This window comes from Cinclus cinclus, chromosome 28 (assembly GCF_963662255.1).
Source record: "Cinclus cinclus chromosome 28, bCinCin1.1, whole genome shotgun sequence".
Lineage (NCBI taxonomy): Eukaryota > Metazoa > Chordata > Aves > Passeriformes > Cinclidae > Cinclus > Cinclus cinclus.
In genome coordinates this window covers 4,171,708-4,185,523 of record NC_085073.1, presented here as the reverse complement: position 1 = coordinate 4,185,523, position 13,816 = coordinate 4,171,708, and the positions used below count along the sequence as shown (strand labels likewise).

The window sequence follows — 13,816 nt, the reverse complement described above, 5'->3', positions numbered from 1 at the left end:
TCCCCGCTCGCATCCCTCATCGCGCATCCTACATCCCCGTCTCCATCCCTGCCCCACAACCCTGCCTGCATCCCGCATCCCTGCCTGAATCCCGCATCCCTGCCTCCATCCCCGCCCCACATTCCTGACCGCATCCTCGTCACCGGGAGCGGGGCTGCAGTCACAGGGGGCAGAGCGGGTCCCCCACACGCCCCCAGCCCAGCCGCGGTCCAGCCGGACCCCGTGGGTCTCACACACGCGTGGGGCGCAGCCCCGACCCGCCCCCCGCACCCCTTCCCACGTGCGGAGGCGCGGCACCGCCGGGGTCCCCCGAGCCCCCGCCACGGGCACTGGCGGCGACCCAGGGTCCCGCCTCGTGTCCCCCTCGGTGGGGACAGCCCTGGGACCGGCCCCCTCCTCCAGACAATGGCCGTCCTGTTCCTGTCGGGTCGCCATGGAGACGGGATTCCTCCATGATGGGGAACAGGAGGGATATTCTTCCTGCTCCCCCCGGCCCCCAGCTCCCCCCGTCTCGGACCTGAGGGTGCCCCACAGGGATCCCGCCCATGGGGCGCCCATCCCGTAGCCCCTCGCCCGGCGTCCCCCCATATGGTCGGAAGCGGGGCCGCCCCACCTCCTTACCCTTTCTTGGGGGTCGCGGGATGGGTCCCCTCACCTCGTGCTGCACCCCACCAACTTGGAGATGCCCGAGGGCCGGTGTAGGCAGGGGGTTCTCCTCCTCGGGAGACCCCCAACACCCCGATGTCCCTCCAAGGGGTTGGTACCCCGACCTGTGACAGTGCTGCTATCAGCCATCATCGTCCCTCACTGCCAGCTGCGACATGGCCACCCCTGCGCTGTCCCCACGAGTGACAGTCCCCACCCCTTCACGGGCTCCATTCACATTTTTCACTGACCTAATTTTGAGAGGCTTCCAAGTGCCCACCCCTGCCTGCTTCCGGGGGTCTCCGACACAGCAAAGCCCACCCAGCTCAGGCTCAGCCCCTTCAGCAGCCTGGAGACACACGGAGGGGACACACGGAGGGGACACACGGCTTCGCAGCGGGAGCTGGAGCTCGGCAGCCCCCGGGAAGGGCCGGATACGCGGGAGGGTGACGAGGTCCCCGCCGGGTCCCCAAAGGCCGCAGGGGCGATGCCGCGGAGGGGAGTGGGATCCCTGTCCCGGCGGCTCTCGGTCCTCAGGAGCTCGGCCCGGCCCCCCCGGCCCCTCGGTGTCCCCCCCGCGCGGACAGCCCGGTGACGGAGCCGCTCTCGGGATGACTCACGAGCGTCACCCGTCGTGCTCCGGCGACACCCACGCCACGAGCTGTGGGGCGGCCACCTGCCCCCCGTCCCTGCCGGGAGCCCCCAGCGCGGCTCCCCCCGAGCTTCCGCGGGCAGGGGTTCCCTCGGCGGCGGGGCTGGGGCTGCGTTTGGCCCCCGGGGACGGCAGCGCGGTGTCACCCCGGACTCGGAGCAGGGACTTCACCCACCGGGCCGGCTCTAGCCATCAGCACCGGTCACCGTTTGGGGGCTCCGGCCCCAGCCGGGTGTGGGGACCGAGGCCACTCTTCGCGGGGCCGGGGACTGTGCCCACGCGAGTCCGGGGGCTGTGCGCGGGGGGAGTGAGGGGTTCCCTGGGGAGGGGCAGCGGTTCTGCCTCCTCGTCCCCATCCATCCATCCGTCCATCCTTGCTTCGCTCCTGACCACACCCTCCATCCCTTCATCCTTCCCCTGAGCACACCCTCCCTTCATCCCTCCATCCCGGTCCCTCCCTCCCGGTCCCTCCCGGCAGCTCCGCACCGCGGTGCCGGGCAGGGGCCGGGCAGGAGCCGCCGCCGCCGCTCCCGGCCCGGCCCCACCGTCCCGGTCGGTGCCTCCCTCTGTCTTCCCCTGCCCCAGGACACGCTCGGGCCGGGACAGACCATGAGCGATGACCCAACACCCTGGGACAACGCGACCGAGAGCGCCACGGTGAGTCCTGCCTGTCCCTACCGCCCCTCCCCACGCCTCCGGCCTCGGGGTCCCGCGGGAGGGGGGATGCATGTTCGGAGCTGTGGGGCTCTCGTGGCTGCCGTGGGGCTTGCGTCTTAGCTCGTGTGGGGACGGCAGCAGCCGCGCTGTCACCTCCTGCTCTGCCAGTGCTGGGAGAAGGTGACAGCTCTGGGTGTCCTGTGCACCGCTGGGATGCGCTGGGTGCTGGGGATCCAGGGGCCTGGGGGCTGCTGCCGGATCAGCCCCACTTCCCCGGGCAGGGGGAGGGAGCACCGACCCCCGCAGTGGGGCAAGGTTGGGGGTCCTGTCGCTGTCCCCATCCCGAACCCCATTCCTATTCCCACTCGGCGCGGGGGCCGCGGGAGGCTCAGCCCCCCCCCCCCCGCTGCCGTTGCCTTGGTGCAGGCAGGGCCCGGGGGCGGCGGGGGAGTGGAGGGTGGGGGGGACGCGGCGGCTCTGGGGGGCAGCGCTGGCGTCAGCGCGGTGGGGGCAGGTTTGGGATGGGCCAGGGTCCCCCAGCGCGTTCCCGCGGCTCAGCTCCTCGGCCCCGGGCAGGCGGTGCCCGGCGAGGTGTCCCCTCAGGATGGGTACGTGCTGCTCCTCGCCCTGCTCTCCATCTTCATCGGGGGCACTCTGGTCCTGCTCTCGGGCATCCTGATCATCTGCCGCCGCTGCTGCGAGGCCGACCGCCGGCACTCCAGGTGGGCAAGGGGTGACTCCATTGTCCCCGGGGTGTGTGGCACCGCGAGGAGGGTCGGGGGGCACCTCTGACCCTGCTCCCCCCTTAGAGCCAGCGATGACCCCGAGAAAACCAACACCACTTACCTGGATGACTCGCAACAGGCGCAGGGTGAGTGACCCGAGTGCTGCGCTGACCTCCCCCTCTCAACTGCATCCCAAGTTCCGGGGAGGGACGGTGAGGCAGCTCCTGGGCCCTCCCCTCCCAAGGTGCAGCTCTCGGCTCCGTGGCAGTGACCACCACACGCTCCTTGTACCCTCCATTGTCCATCCCTGGCTGTGGAGCGGGTCTGGCAGCTGGGAGCAGGGAATTCCAGGCTGGCATTGAGGCCATGAGTGCAGCAAGCCTCAGCTGGGGAAGCTGGGGTGCACCACGGTGGGGGGAGCTGGTTGCTGACCCCCTTCTCTGCAGATATCACCGGCAAAGCAGAGGACCCCGAGTGCCTGTCATCCTCCAGCTACCGGGATGCAGAGAGCGAGCGGTTCCTGTCCTCCAGCTCCTCCACTGCCCGGCGCGTCTCCTTTAACGAGGCTGCGCTCTTTGAACAGGGCAAGAAGACCCAGGAGAAGGGGAGGAGGTGAAGCTCTGGGCTGAGGCGGGGACAGGGGCTGGGGCTGCCCCTCCTGACTCAGCTGTCCCACAGGTACACACTGACAGAGGGGGACTTCCACCACCTGAAGAATGCCCGCCTGACTCACCTGCACCTCCCGCCGCCTGCCCTCAAGATTGTCACCATCCACGAGTGCGAGTCCAGCGAGAACAGCCTGGCCATGACCCCCCGCCTGCCCCCACCCAAGCCTGGTCTCGCCATCTTCCAGGTGAGGCTCCAGCACCTGAGGGACAGGTGGGACATGATGGGCCAGGAATCCTGCAGCACCCCAGGGAGGCACTGCTGCGCCCAGAGTGGGAGCTGAGGGCATTGCTGGAAGTAGAGACAGGAGGTCCTGGGGTGTAGGGGCCCCTCCTGGTTCCTACCCTTGTGCAGACCCCCTGAGTGTGCTCTGCCTTGTAGCCCCCTGCGGGGGCCCTGCCCCGGCCAGTGCTCCCCAGCCATGCCGTGGGCCCCAGCTCTGCCCTGCCCGGGGACACCTACAACTCCACCGTGGACACCAGCTTCACAGAGGCCAGCCCCTCTGCCTCCTCCGACTCCGGGGAGGGGCCCTCGGTGAGTGCTGGTGTGGGGGACCGGGACTGGGAGGGTGAAGGGGCTCCCAGCCTGCACAGCCCAAAGGGTCCTGTCCTGCTCCCTCCCTGTTCTCCCAGATCCCATCCCTGCCCCCCTGCTCTGTGCCAGGGCTCAGGGAGAGATGCGGGCATCCAGCTAGAAACAGGCTCCCCCGCCTAGTCCCTGCCCCGGGGGACGTTTGTGCATCTGCTGCAGCCCAGCTCTGCGGAGCGGACAAAGGAGCTGAGTGGGATGCGGGGGGGCTGGGGGTCATGCTTGGGTCCGAGCAGGCATTCACGGCCCCCCCCCCCCCCCCCCCCATACCCCCAGTTCACAGCAGCACCCAGGAGTGGGAAGGCAGCTGGGGCGGGCAGTGCCGGCCCCGGGGACGCCCCCCCGACCCCCCCCCAGGGCACCGTCCTGCAGTTCTTCACCCGCCTGCGTCGCCACGCCAGCCTGGACGGGGCCAGCCCCTACTTCAGGATCAAGAAGTGGAAGCTGGAGAGCACCCAGCGGGCGTCCAGCCTGGACACCAGAGGTGGGGGTCAGCGAGGGCCTCACGGGGCCGGGCAGGGTGGCTGGATATGTGTGGGTGGGGGGGCCGGTGGTGCCGGTTGGGTTTGTTCCCTCAGCCCTGCCCTGCATCCCCCAGGGTCCCCCAAGCGTCGGCAGTTCCAGAGGCAGCGGGCGGCCAGCGAGAGCATGGACCAGGAGGACCGGGACCCCCATCAGACCGACATCATCCAGTACATTGCCCACACGGACGATGTGTCCTTCCACCCCGCGGGGGGCCCCTTCCTGCCCTCCCCCGCCAGCCCCCCACCCTCTCTCGGCAGGTATTTTTCAGTAGATAAGAGGGGATGGGGATGGGTGACCCGGGCACCAGGATGGCACCGAGGGACCCCGCACTACCCTGGGCATGGGGGGCTCCAGCCTCTGCGGCTCTAGTGTGGCAACCGGGTCTGGGGTGAGGGGTCTGGGGGGTACTGGTGAGAGGGAAGTTGGGTTGAGGCGTGAGAACGGTGGTGGGGACAGCATGGAGGACTGGGTGGCACCATGGCACTGCTGTGGAGCCGGCAGCGTCCGGGCTGCACATCACTGCCCGCTGCCTGCGGGCTCTGTCCGGTCCCTGACGTGACACCGGGGTGGTGCCCGCAGGCTAGAACCAGGCGAGGGGGGCGCGGGCAGCCCCGGCGAGCCCGGCGTGCCCGAGCAGCCCAGCGCCTATCACGACATCTGGAGCCTGCGCGCCTCGCTGGAGCTGTACGCGGCCTCCGAGCGCAGCAACGACCAGGACTCGGTGCGCAGCGACGGCGGGGACAGCGTGTCCTCTGCCAGCGGCGTGCCCCCCTGCCCTTCCCCTTCCCTGGACGAGGCTGAAGGCCCCGAGGAGAAGTTCTGGGGTCGGCCCAAGCCGGAGGAATCGGAGCCCGGCACACGCAAGCTGCTGCAGATGGACAGTGGCTACGCCTCCATCGAGGCGCCCAGCCGGGGGGGCGAGGAGGGCCCCCCCAAGGACCAGACGGCCTCCGAGAAGCGCATTTGCTTCACCAGCGCCGGGCGGAAAGGAACCATCTTCGAGAGCTTCGAGGGCCGGGAGCCGGAGGAGGAGGAAGATGAGGAAGAGGAGGACGGGGGGAGCACGATCCTGGGCGCAGCGGGTGGGGGACACCTCCGTCCCCACAGCCCCTTGGCCTGGTCCCCGTACGGGCAGATGTTCCCGGGGCGGGAGGGCCTGCCCCGGCGGGACTACAGCATCGACGAGAAGACGGACGCGCTGTTCAACGCCTTCGTGCGCCACGATCCGCAGTTCGACGAGTCCCCGCTGCGGGGGAAGCACCGCTCCCGCACCCACCTGCGCAAGCAGTGGCAGCACACGAAGCAGTTCAGCGACCCCGGCGTGCGGTACCCGGCGCTGGAGCGGCACCGGACACCCCTGCGCCGCGGCGACAGCGCCAACTATCCCCTGGACTCCCGGTTCCACAGCCCCCTGCCCCGCATCGTCAGCGCCGGCGATGAGGAAGCGGCCGAGGCGGCTGATGGGGCCGCCCCTGCTCCGGCGCTGCCTGACCCCGAGATCCAGGTGATCGTGGAGGAGCCCGGAGAGGCAGCTCCCGAGCCCAAGGCTGGCTCCGAGCCCCCCGAGGACCATGACTGCCCCGGCTCCGGGAGGTGCTTGGGGCTGGGCTCCGGCTCGGAGCTGATGGACAAGATCGCTGGAGGGCTGGAGGAGCGGCTCTACGGGCACCTGAGGAAAGCAGCAGAGAGAGAGACCCCCGAGTGCACGGTGGCCGTGGCGGCCAGTGATGACCCCCCCGACCACGGCGCGGTCTAGGCTCAGTGTGAGGGGGAGAGACCCCGGCACAGGGGAGCTCGGCCCTCACCGGGGTTCAGGGCTCCGTCCCCTCTTGCTGCCGGCACGGGGTGCCCGGTGTGGGAAGGGGGTCCTGGCCCAGGCCAGGAGGGCACGTGGGGGTCCCTGACTGTACCCCTAGAGCGGGAGGGTCCGGTAGCGTGGGGTGGCCGAGCCCCCCGGCTCCCGGGAGCGAGGGCCAGGGCTGGGGGAGCCCCGAGGGTCGGGGCACGGAGGAGAAGCCGAGCATTGGCCGGGGGTCAGCGCTGAGGGGCTTTGCTGGAGCCCCCGTCCCGCTGAACCCTCGTGGCATCCCACTCTCCCCTCTCTCCGTGGTTTTACAAGCAATAAGCCTCTCGTCCGGCCGGGAATGTCCCCGCCAGGAAGGGGCCGGAGCTGGGTGTCCCCGCTCTGGGGATGCTGCGGTGCCACCCTTGCCAGGAGGTAATTTGGGGAGAGGGGAGTTATCTCCTCAATCCCCCCCCTCCCTCCCCCCGATCTGCAGGGAGCCTGGGATCTAAACTGGAAGCAGGGGGCCTGGGCTACGGGGGACTCTTGAGGGGCTCAAACATCTCCTAGGGGCCCAGAGTGGCAGCCCAAGAGCTGGGGGGGGGGCAGGATTGGCCCCGGGGATCCCAAAAATACCCCCCGGAGGGGGGGGGGGGGGGGGCTACCTGGTGTGTGCCCCTGGTGCTGCCCGCCCTGGCCCAGGGTACAGGGTGAGAGCAGAGCAGGGCAGCCCCAGCATGTGCTGTGGGTGGTCCCCAGTGCCCCCCACCACCCCAGGAGCTCAAGGATATTTATTGATTTTTACGGAGGCGGCTGCTGCTCCGCAGGGGGGTTGTGTGTGTGTGTGTGTTTGCTTTTTACTGAGTTTTTATTTGTGTTTCAAAGGATGGGTGAAAAAGAGAAAAAAAGAAATTGCCCCAGCCCAGCTGTGGCTGTGGCACCTGGGACTCTGCAGCCAGGGGAGGGACATGCAGGGTCCCCCCAAACCTCCATTGCATGCGAGTAGAGGCCGGGTTGCCCCTTCCCTCTGCGCAGGCTCTGCCCAAAGCCCTCCTTCCATCACCTCTGCGTTTTTAAGTCTATAAACAAAGGAGAAAAACCAAAACCAACCAACCGTGATGTTTCTGAGCTCTTTTCTTACCTTCTGCCCCTCCTGGGATGGTGCCTGCTGTAGGGGTGGGGGGGGTCAGGGCAGGGGGTGTCTGGGCCTGGCATTGCCCCACAAGTGTAGGGTTTGCCTGGGGGGCTGTGCCCTCCCAAAAGGAAAAGGAGGAATAGGGGCTGTTTGTGCCCCTGACCCTGCCTGCTGCAGGAGGAAGGACATGAAACCCACCTGCTGTTTTCACTTTATTTTTCTTTAAAAAAGGAAAAAAAAAAGAAAAAAAAAAGGAAAAAAGGGGGGAAAAAGCAAAAAAAAAAAACAAAAGGCAGAAAAAAGCCAAGTGGCTGCCAGTGCCCCAATCCCTTCAGAGCCCAGATTCTTCCCAAGCTCTGAGCCCTTCCTGGGCCCTGTTCCCTTCCGAGCCCCCGTGCAGCATGCAGGTGTAATAGAGTTCTGCTTTGTCTTAATACCTGTTTTTGTTTTTTTCTTTCCTCATCTGGTTTATTTTAACACATCACGATGTGTAGGATTCTCTAAATATACCGCAAATATAAACAAAACAAAACAAAAAAAACCCAAAACAAAACAAAAAAAAAAGGAGGAAAATATATAATATATAACAGTAGTCTAAAACATAAAGTGCACGGCAATGGCTTTGCACGACTCTACATGGCCCGGGGGGGGGCCCGGCAGGGGTGAGGGTCCCACCCCCCCCGACCCCTCATCCCACCCTTCCCATCGCAAAATTGAAAACAGAATCAGTGTCTTGATTGGCAAAGAGTGATTGGGGGAAGGGGGCAGCGTCCCGGCAGCCACAGAGTTCAACTTCCAGGTGTCCAGGCAGGGAAGGTCCGGCCACTGCAGCTTGGTGTCCTGGCGCTGGCTGGAGCAGGGGGTGTGGGGAGGGAAGGGGGGCTCCTTGGTTGGTTTCCTCTGGTTTCCTTTTGGATTGCAAGCACAGTCCAGTCCCAGGAGAGAGGCAGAGCTGGGGCGAGGAGGGGGATGCAGGCTGGCCCAGGCCTGGGGATGCTGTGAGGAGAACAGAGACAAGGGGGTTAGGGAGGGTTAAGGGGTGCCCAATTTGGGCTGCTGGTTCTGCTGCTGCCCTGCACCCTGCTCCGGGGCTCCCTCTGGCACCCTGGCATGGGAATGAGTCCTGTGCTGCCCCTGGAAGGTTTTGGGGACTCCCACAGAACATGGCCCCTCAACCAGGTGAGCCCAGACCTGCCCAAAGCAAAACGCCGAGGAGAAAACAGCACCAAGGAACATCATTTATGCCAAGGAGGGGAGCATTCCCTTCCTTCCAAAAGTTTCTAGGCTAAGGGAGGGGGAGTGACCCAACCAGGCTTGGGCAGCCCTCACGGAGCTTCCCCTTCCAGCAGCAGCTAAGCAGGAAGAGGCAAGAGGAGCAGCAGGTCCGGGGAGCCCCATCCCAGGCTCTGGCTGCACTGACCCCCCGTAGGTGACTCACTGCCCCCATGAATTAAAGATGGAGCTGCCACGGGCCTCTGACAGCTGCAGGGGGAGGATCCGGCTTTTATTTCGGGCTTTTTTCACACCACAAAGCTGGTCGTGATCCAGGAGATAACAGCTCAGCCCCAGCAGCGCTGTGACGAGCATGAGGCCGGGGGCGGATGAGGCTGAACATGAGTCACTGCTGGCTCCGTTATGAATGAGGGGTGGGAAGGAGGGGACAGGGCTTGGAGCTGGGGAGGATGGAGCCGGAAGGACGGGGGGAGGGGGAAGCAGGGAGTGGGCTCAGCTTCCCCTGGAAGCAGCTTGGATATGGCAGTGGCCGGGCCATGGGTGACAGGGCCACCTCGCAGGCCAGGGATAGGTCCCATGGGGGCCTCTCTGGAGACATCCTGGAGCTCAGCATCCCTCTGTGCTCCCCAAATCCAGGTGTGTGGTGAGGCTAGGAGCAGGGCAGAGGGGCCCCGGTGCAAGGGAAAGGGGATGTCATGGCACGGCCCGGCCATAGTACAGGAGGGGAGAGGGATCAGTACAGCACCTGTCACACACCAGGGCAGAACAGAGCAGAGCCAGCTGGGCAGAGCAGGTCATGGGGGGGGGGGGGGGGGTTCCCTGGGCTCTGCACCCTCCAGCACCACAGGAGATGCAGGCCTTGGGTACCAGGGACTCTGCAGAGGGATGCTCAGGACCCAGACTACAAAACACCCTTCAACTCCCTCCCCCCCGCCCATGGCTGGGGCAGGCTCAGATGTCCCCCCACCCCCTCGGGCAGACCCCAGGGTGCCCCAGCAGTACCTGGGCAGAGCTCACTGCTGCTTGCAGGTGGAGAGCTTGCGGATCTTGCTGCTGGCAGAGCAGGCCTTGCGGGAGGGGTTGGAGGAGGAGCTGGCCCGGCGCTCACCCTTGGCCCTGGTGCTCAGCTGCCCCGGCTCCGTCCCGTTCATGCACACGGCCTTGGGCAGCCCCCTGCCGCGGCTCTGCCCGTTCTGCCCGGCCTCCTCCTCAGGCACCTGTCCTGCAAGGGAACGGCCACGGTGAGGGAGTGGCAGCAGATTCCCCAAGGAGCATCCCCTTCCCAGTGCATGGCACGGGTCCTGCTCCTGTGGGAAATCTGAACCTGTTCCTGCGCCTGCGAGGAGTGCAAGGGAGGGAACCCCAACCTGGGATGTGCAAGGCTGGGAGCCGCAGAGTGCGCCTCCCTCCCAGCTCCCCTCCAGGACTGGTTTGGCCCCCATTCCCCCAGCACACAATGTCCCCTCCTCCCTGGACTGTCTGTGTGCCGTGCCCTGCCCCAGACCTCAGGCAGCAGCCTCACTTCTCTGGAGATCAGTGGACGAGGCAACTCCCCTTCCTCCTGCCTTCTCTGCAGGTCCCAGCCCCAGGTACCAAATTTGGGGTACTCAGGGGCTGGATGTGTTTGCAGAACGGAGCAGTGCAGCCTCTCCTGGCAGGGCTGGGGTTGAGGTGTGTCACTGTCCCCTGAGGGAACACCCCGATGGGTGCCATCAGTCCCTCTCCCTTCCTCAGCTCCCTGTGATTCAGCAGAGCAGGTGAACAGCCATTTCCAGAGGTATCTCCTGCTGCCACAGCCACAAGGGGCTTTGGTCACATCCCCTAACTCGGGGATGACAGAGGGATGTGGCTGCATCCCGGGGTGCAACCCCCAGCCCAACTCGGGGCTGAGGAGAGGCTTCGTCAGGCCCCTGGCTCGCCCCCACCGGATCCAGCCGAGGCAATTTCCTTCCAGCAGGAACGTCACGCTCCAGGGCCCTTCAGTTATGACTCAGAGGTTTGAGTGGAAGCAAAGGCTGTAAGACGATTATGTATAATTTTCTTTAAAGGATGCTCAATCCTTTCTCCGCCAAGGCCGGGCGGGACGTCAGCTCCGCTTGCGCCAACGATCACCCCACTGCTGGGAGCTGGGGGGGGACACAGGGGTGGTGGGAGAGCTGCTTCTCCCCGTGGGAGCACAGTGGGGGGTCCCATCTCAGACCCCTGTGCCTTGCCACATTATGCCTGGCCACTGCCAGAGACGGGGAAGGAGGGAGTGGGTGTATCCTGGGTTACACTGCAATGGCTTCCCTCCTGGATCTCCCCCTGTATCCCCCTCCCAACAGCTCCCAGTGTTGCCACAGCTCCCCATCACTGGCTTGTGGCTGCTTACCAGAGCACTCCTGCCACTAGAACAGACAGGGATGGACTGACCAGGGACAGCTCCAGGCTCTGGGCACCCAACCCTGACACTGCTGGAGCCAATGGCACCTGCAGTGTCCAGCAGGCCGGAGCAGCACAGCTCCCTGCCCACTCACAAGAGATTGTAGTGATGGGGGTGCTCTGGCCTCCCCCAGGGTATGTGCCAGTGCCTCTGGCACTCTGGCAGTGACTGGCACAGTGAGAGCTCAGGAGCACAAAGCTCATGGTCCTGCTATGGATTCCTCCAGTGCCTGACCCCTCTGGAGGAGTGATGGCTGGAAAGGGCTCAGGGGTCCAAGTTCTAGAAGAGGGGACATGGGGCATGGGGCTCCCTCGGGCCAGGCTGCAGTCCCAGCCCAGCACAACCTGGCTGCAGCACCCCTGAGCTCCAGGTTTTATCTCCCATCCCTCCATCCCACCAGCACGACTGCAGAGCCTCAAACAACCCCATTCAGAGCAAAGCTGAGCACTTCTCCTTCCCCTCCCTCAGATGAACTCGGGCCAAGTCAATTAACATTTCTGACTGGGGAGGGAAAAAAGAATCTATCCAAACAGCTCATTTGTCTTTTGTGCGACTCTTCCCTCCTCCCCTCCTTCCTTGCTTCAAAAGCACAGTCCGGGGAGTCTATTATGGATACCAAGGAGGGAGGTGAATCGTGAGCTAATTTTACCTCCTCCACCAATGACAGTTGCTGACGTTCAAATTAATGAAAATAAAAATTCAGCACGGGCTGAAGTCTTGGCAACTGCTGCCCCCGCGGAACCGCTGACCCAGCGCTGTGTCTGCCTGAGCAGCTCCTGCCCACCTCACCCTCACCACCAGCAGGGCTAAAAATAAAATAAATAAAGGCAGGCCTGAGAGAGGAACCAGGAACGTGGCTGCTCATCCCTGCTACCCCTCACATTCTTAATGGCTCTGCATCCAGCTCATTCAGGCACCAAAAAAGGTTTCAAAACAACACCGCAAAGCGCTCTTGAATCGCTGTTTGTCAGACTGAGCACACAGACACTGTGAGCAGCCAGGAATGCACCTTCCTGAACACCAGGCTTGGCTCAGAAGCTCCAGTCCTGGCTGTATTTTCCAGCCTCAGACTGAAAAACCCAGGAGCAGGTGCTGCAGGATGGGGCTGCAGCAGAGGAGGGGTTAATGTAGGACAGGAAAGAGCAGGGCTCAACCTCTAGACCTGAGGCAGCACAAAAGCACCGATCACATCCCTTCACTGCAGGAAGAGTGGTGAGAGGATTCTGTCTCCAGGCCACAGCCATCCTCTCCTCCATCCTCTCCTAGCACTTCCCTGGATGGGAAGTTTAACACCGATTGAACCAGGGGCTTGGAACATTTACATCTCCCCACAGAGCTGCATGAATCTTTAAATAACCCTTTAAAAATGAAAGCACTTCCTCAAAGCCCCTTCTTCCTCTGAAGAACACAGGATTTAATGAGGTTTCCTCTTCCCCCCTCAAACCCAACACCCACCCCCACCCATGAGTCACTCACATTCCTGCTCTGGCTGCCCAGCAGAGCCACAACTAAAATGATCCCCCATGTACAAGGGGGCTTTTAATTTATATTTTAATGTGGGATCACTGCTAGAAATGCAGCATTAGGCAGGTTCAAAGGGATGCTGCAGGAAGACTTTGGTGGAAAAATTCATATTTATTCCCTCTGCAGCTGCCCCCACCTCTGCAATGCCTCACAAACCCACCAAGGTTCTGTGCTGAGACCCTCCTCACCCTGCTCCTCCCACAAGCGTGTTCCCAGTGTTGAGGGGATTCCTGCCCACCACAAACACTGCACATCCCACCTCACCAGCCCCTCTCATCCTTTAGGTCTCTAATCCCTCTGAAACAGCACAAATTCCATAGAAAACATGGAAGATCTTCCAGTAATCTGCCTGTCATCTGCCATGACAGCTCTGATTTGGGTTTAAATGCTGCTGTTTGTACGAGGAGGGTGAAATTCCTGGTGTCACTGATCCCCGTGTGATCCTTTACCTCAGACATCCATCCTGCTCAGCTGGGATGGACATGGGGGATGTGGGGAGCACTATCAGTGGCCAGGCTGGGATGGACACAGAGCTGAGGAAGGCAAGGGTCAGGCTGGGACCAGTCTCCCAGCATGTAGGGGAGGTGTGCCACATCCCCTGAAGACAGAGTCATTTCAGGGCTCTGCTCACAAATAACTCATTCTAGCAAAACTGGTCCAAAGAATTAACTGTGCTGAACAGCAGAGTCCAGCAGCAGCTGTTCCTGGGAGAAGGGAAGAAGCTGGCACAGGAGTAACACTGGGAGGGGCATCCTGGTTGATCAAATCAAGGACTGAGGAATCTGGAGGATCATGGCTCACTCACACCATTCCACAACCAAGAATCTCCTTCTCTGTTGAAAGGATTATTCAGACCTCTAGGCCTTTCCTAAAAAAACTTTAAACACAGAAAACCCCCCATAGCCACTTCTCCCCTACCTGGTACTGTGAAGTCCTGAGTGTAGATGATATCATCTTCAATGTCATACAAGTCATCATCCTCTTCCTCATTGTAACCATGCAGATCTTCCAGGTAAGGCACCGCTGTCATGCTCCTCCACCTGTCCTTTGTCTCGGGGCTGGGAGGGATGGGCACCAGTGCCTCTGCCTGAGCGTGTTTCTTCCTAAACCAGCTGCAGAGAGCCCAAGGGCAGAGCTGGGTCAGTGCACAAGGCATGCAGGAGTCCTCCAATGAGGATGGCCCCAGCCCACCCCAATATTCCAAGCTGGGAGCACCACCCATGGCAGGTCAGGAGGAACCAAAAGGTCTGGTCAGGTGTTG

At 63.4% G+C, this 13,816-nt stretch overlaps 2 protein-coding genes across 2 annotated transcripts in view; one reads left to right on the top strand and one right to left on the bottom strand.

Annotated features, from left to right (window-relative positions):
• The first annotated feature begins 1,906 nt into the window (after nucleotides 1-1,906).
• CBARP (CACN subunit beta associated regulatory protein) lies at nucleotides 1,907-6,250 on the top strand. Its single transcript, XM_062510293.1, has 9 exons — nucleotides 1,907-1,954; nucleotides 2,531-2,676; nucleotides 2,764-2,825; nucleotides 3,126-3,291; nucleotides 3,358-3,532; nucleotides 3,727-3,879; nucleotides 4,210-4,417; nucleotides 4,532-4,715; nucleotides 5,038-6,250. Exons 1-9 carry the CDS (start codon nucleotides 1,907-1,909, stop codon nucleotides 6,212-6,214), a joined length of 2,319 nt encoding a protein of 772 aa, XP_062366277.1. The 3' UTR covers nucleotides 6,215-6,250.
• An 865-nt stretch (nucleotides 6,251-7,115) lies between these two features.
• STK11 (serine/threonine kinase 11) overlaps nucleotides 7,116-13,816 on the bottom strand; it is a 33,037-nt gene continuing 26,336 nt past the window's right edge. The window contains exons 8-10 of the mRNA XM_062510319.1: nucleotides 13,474-13,667; nucleotides 9,612-9,831; nucleotides 7,116-8,372 (exon numbers count right to left, since the gene is read on the bottom strand). Of these exons, the coding sequence (XP_062366303.1) occupies nucleotides 9,623-9,831; nucleotides 13,474-13,667 (403 nt within the window). The 3' untranslated portion in view covers nucleotides 7,116-8,372; nucleotides 9,612-9,622. The remainder of the gene's footprint in view (nucleotides 8,373-9,611; nucleotides 9,832-13,473; nucleotides 13,668-13,816) is intronic.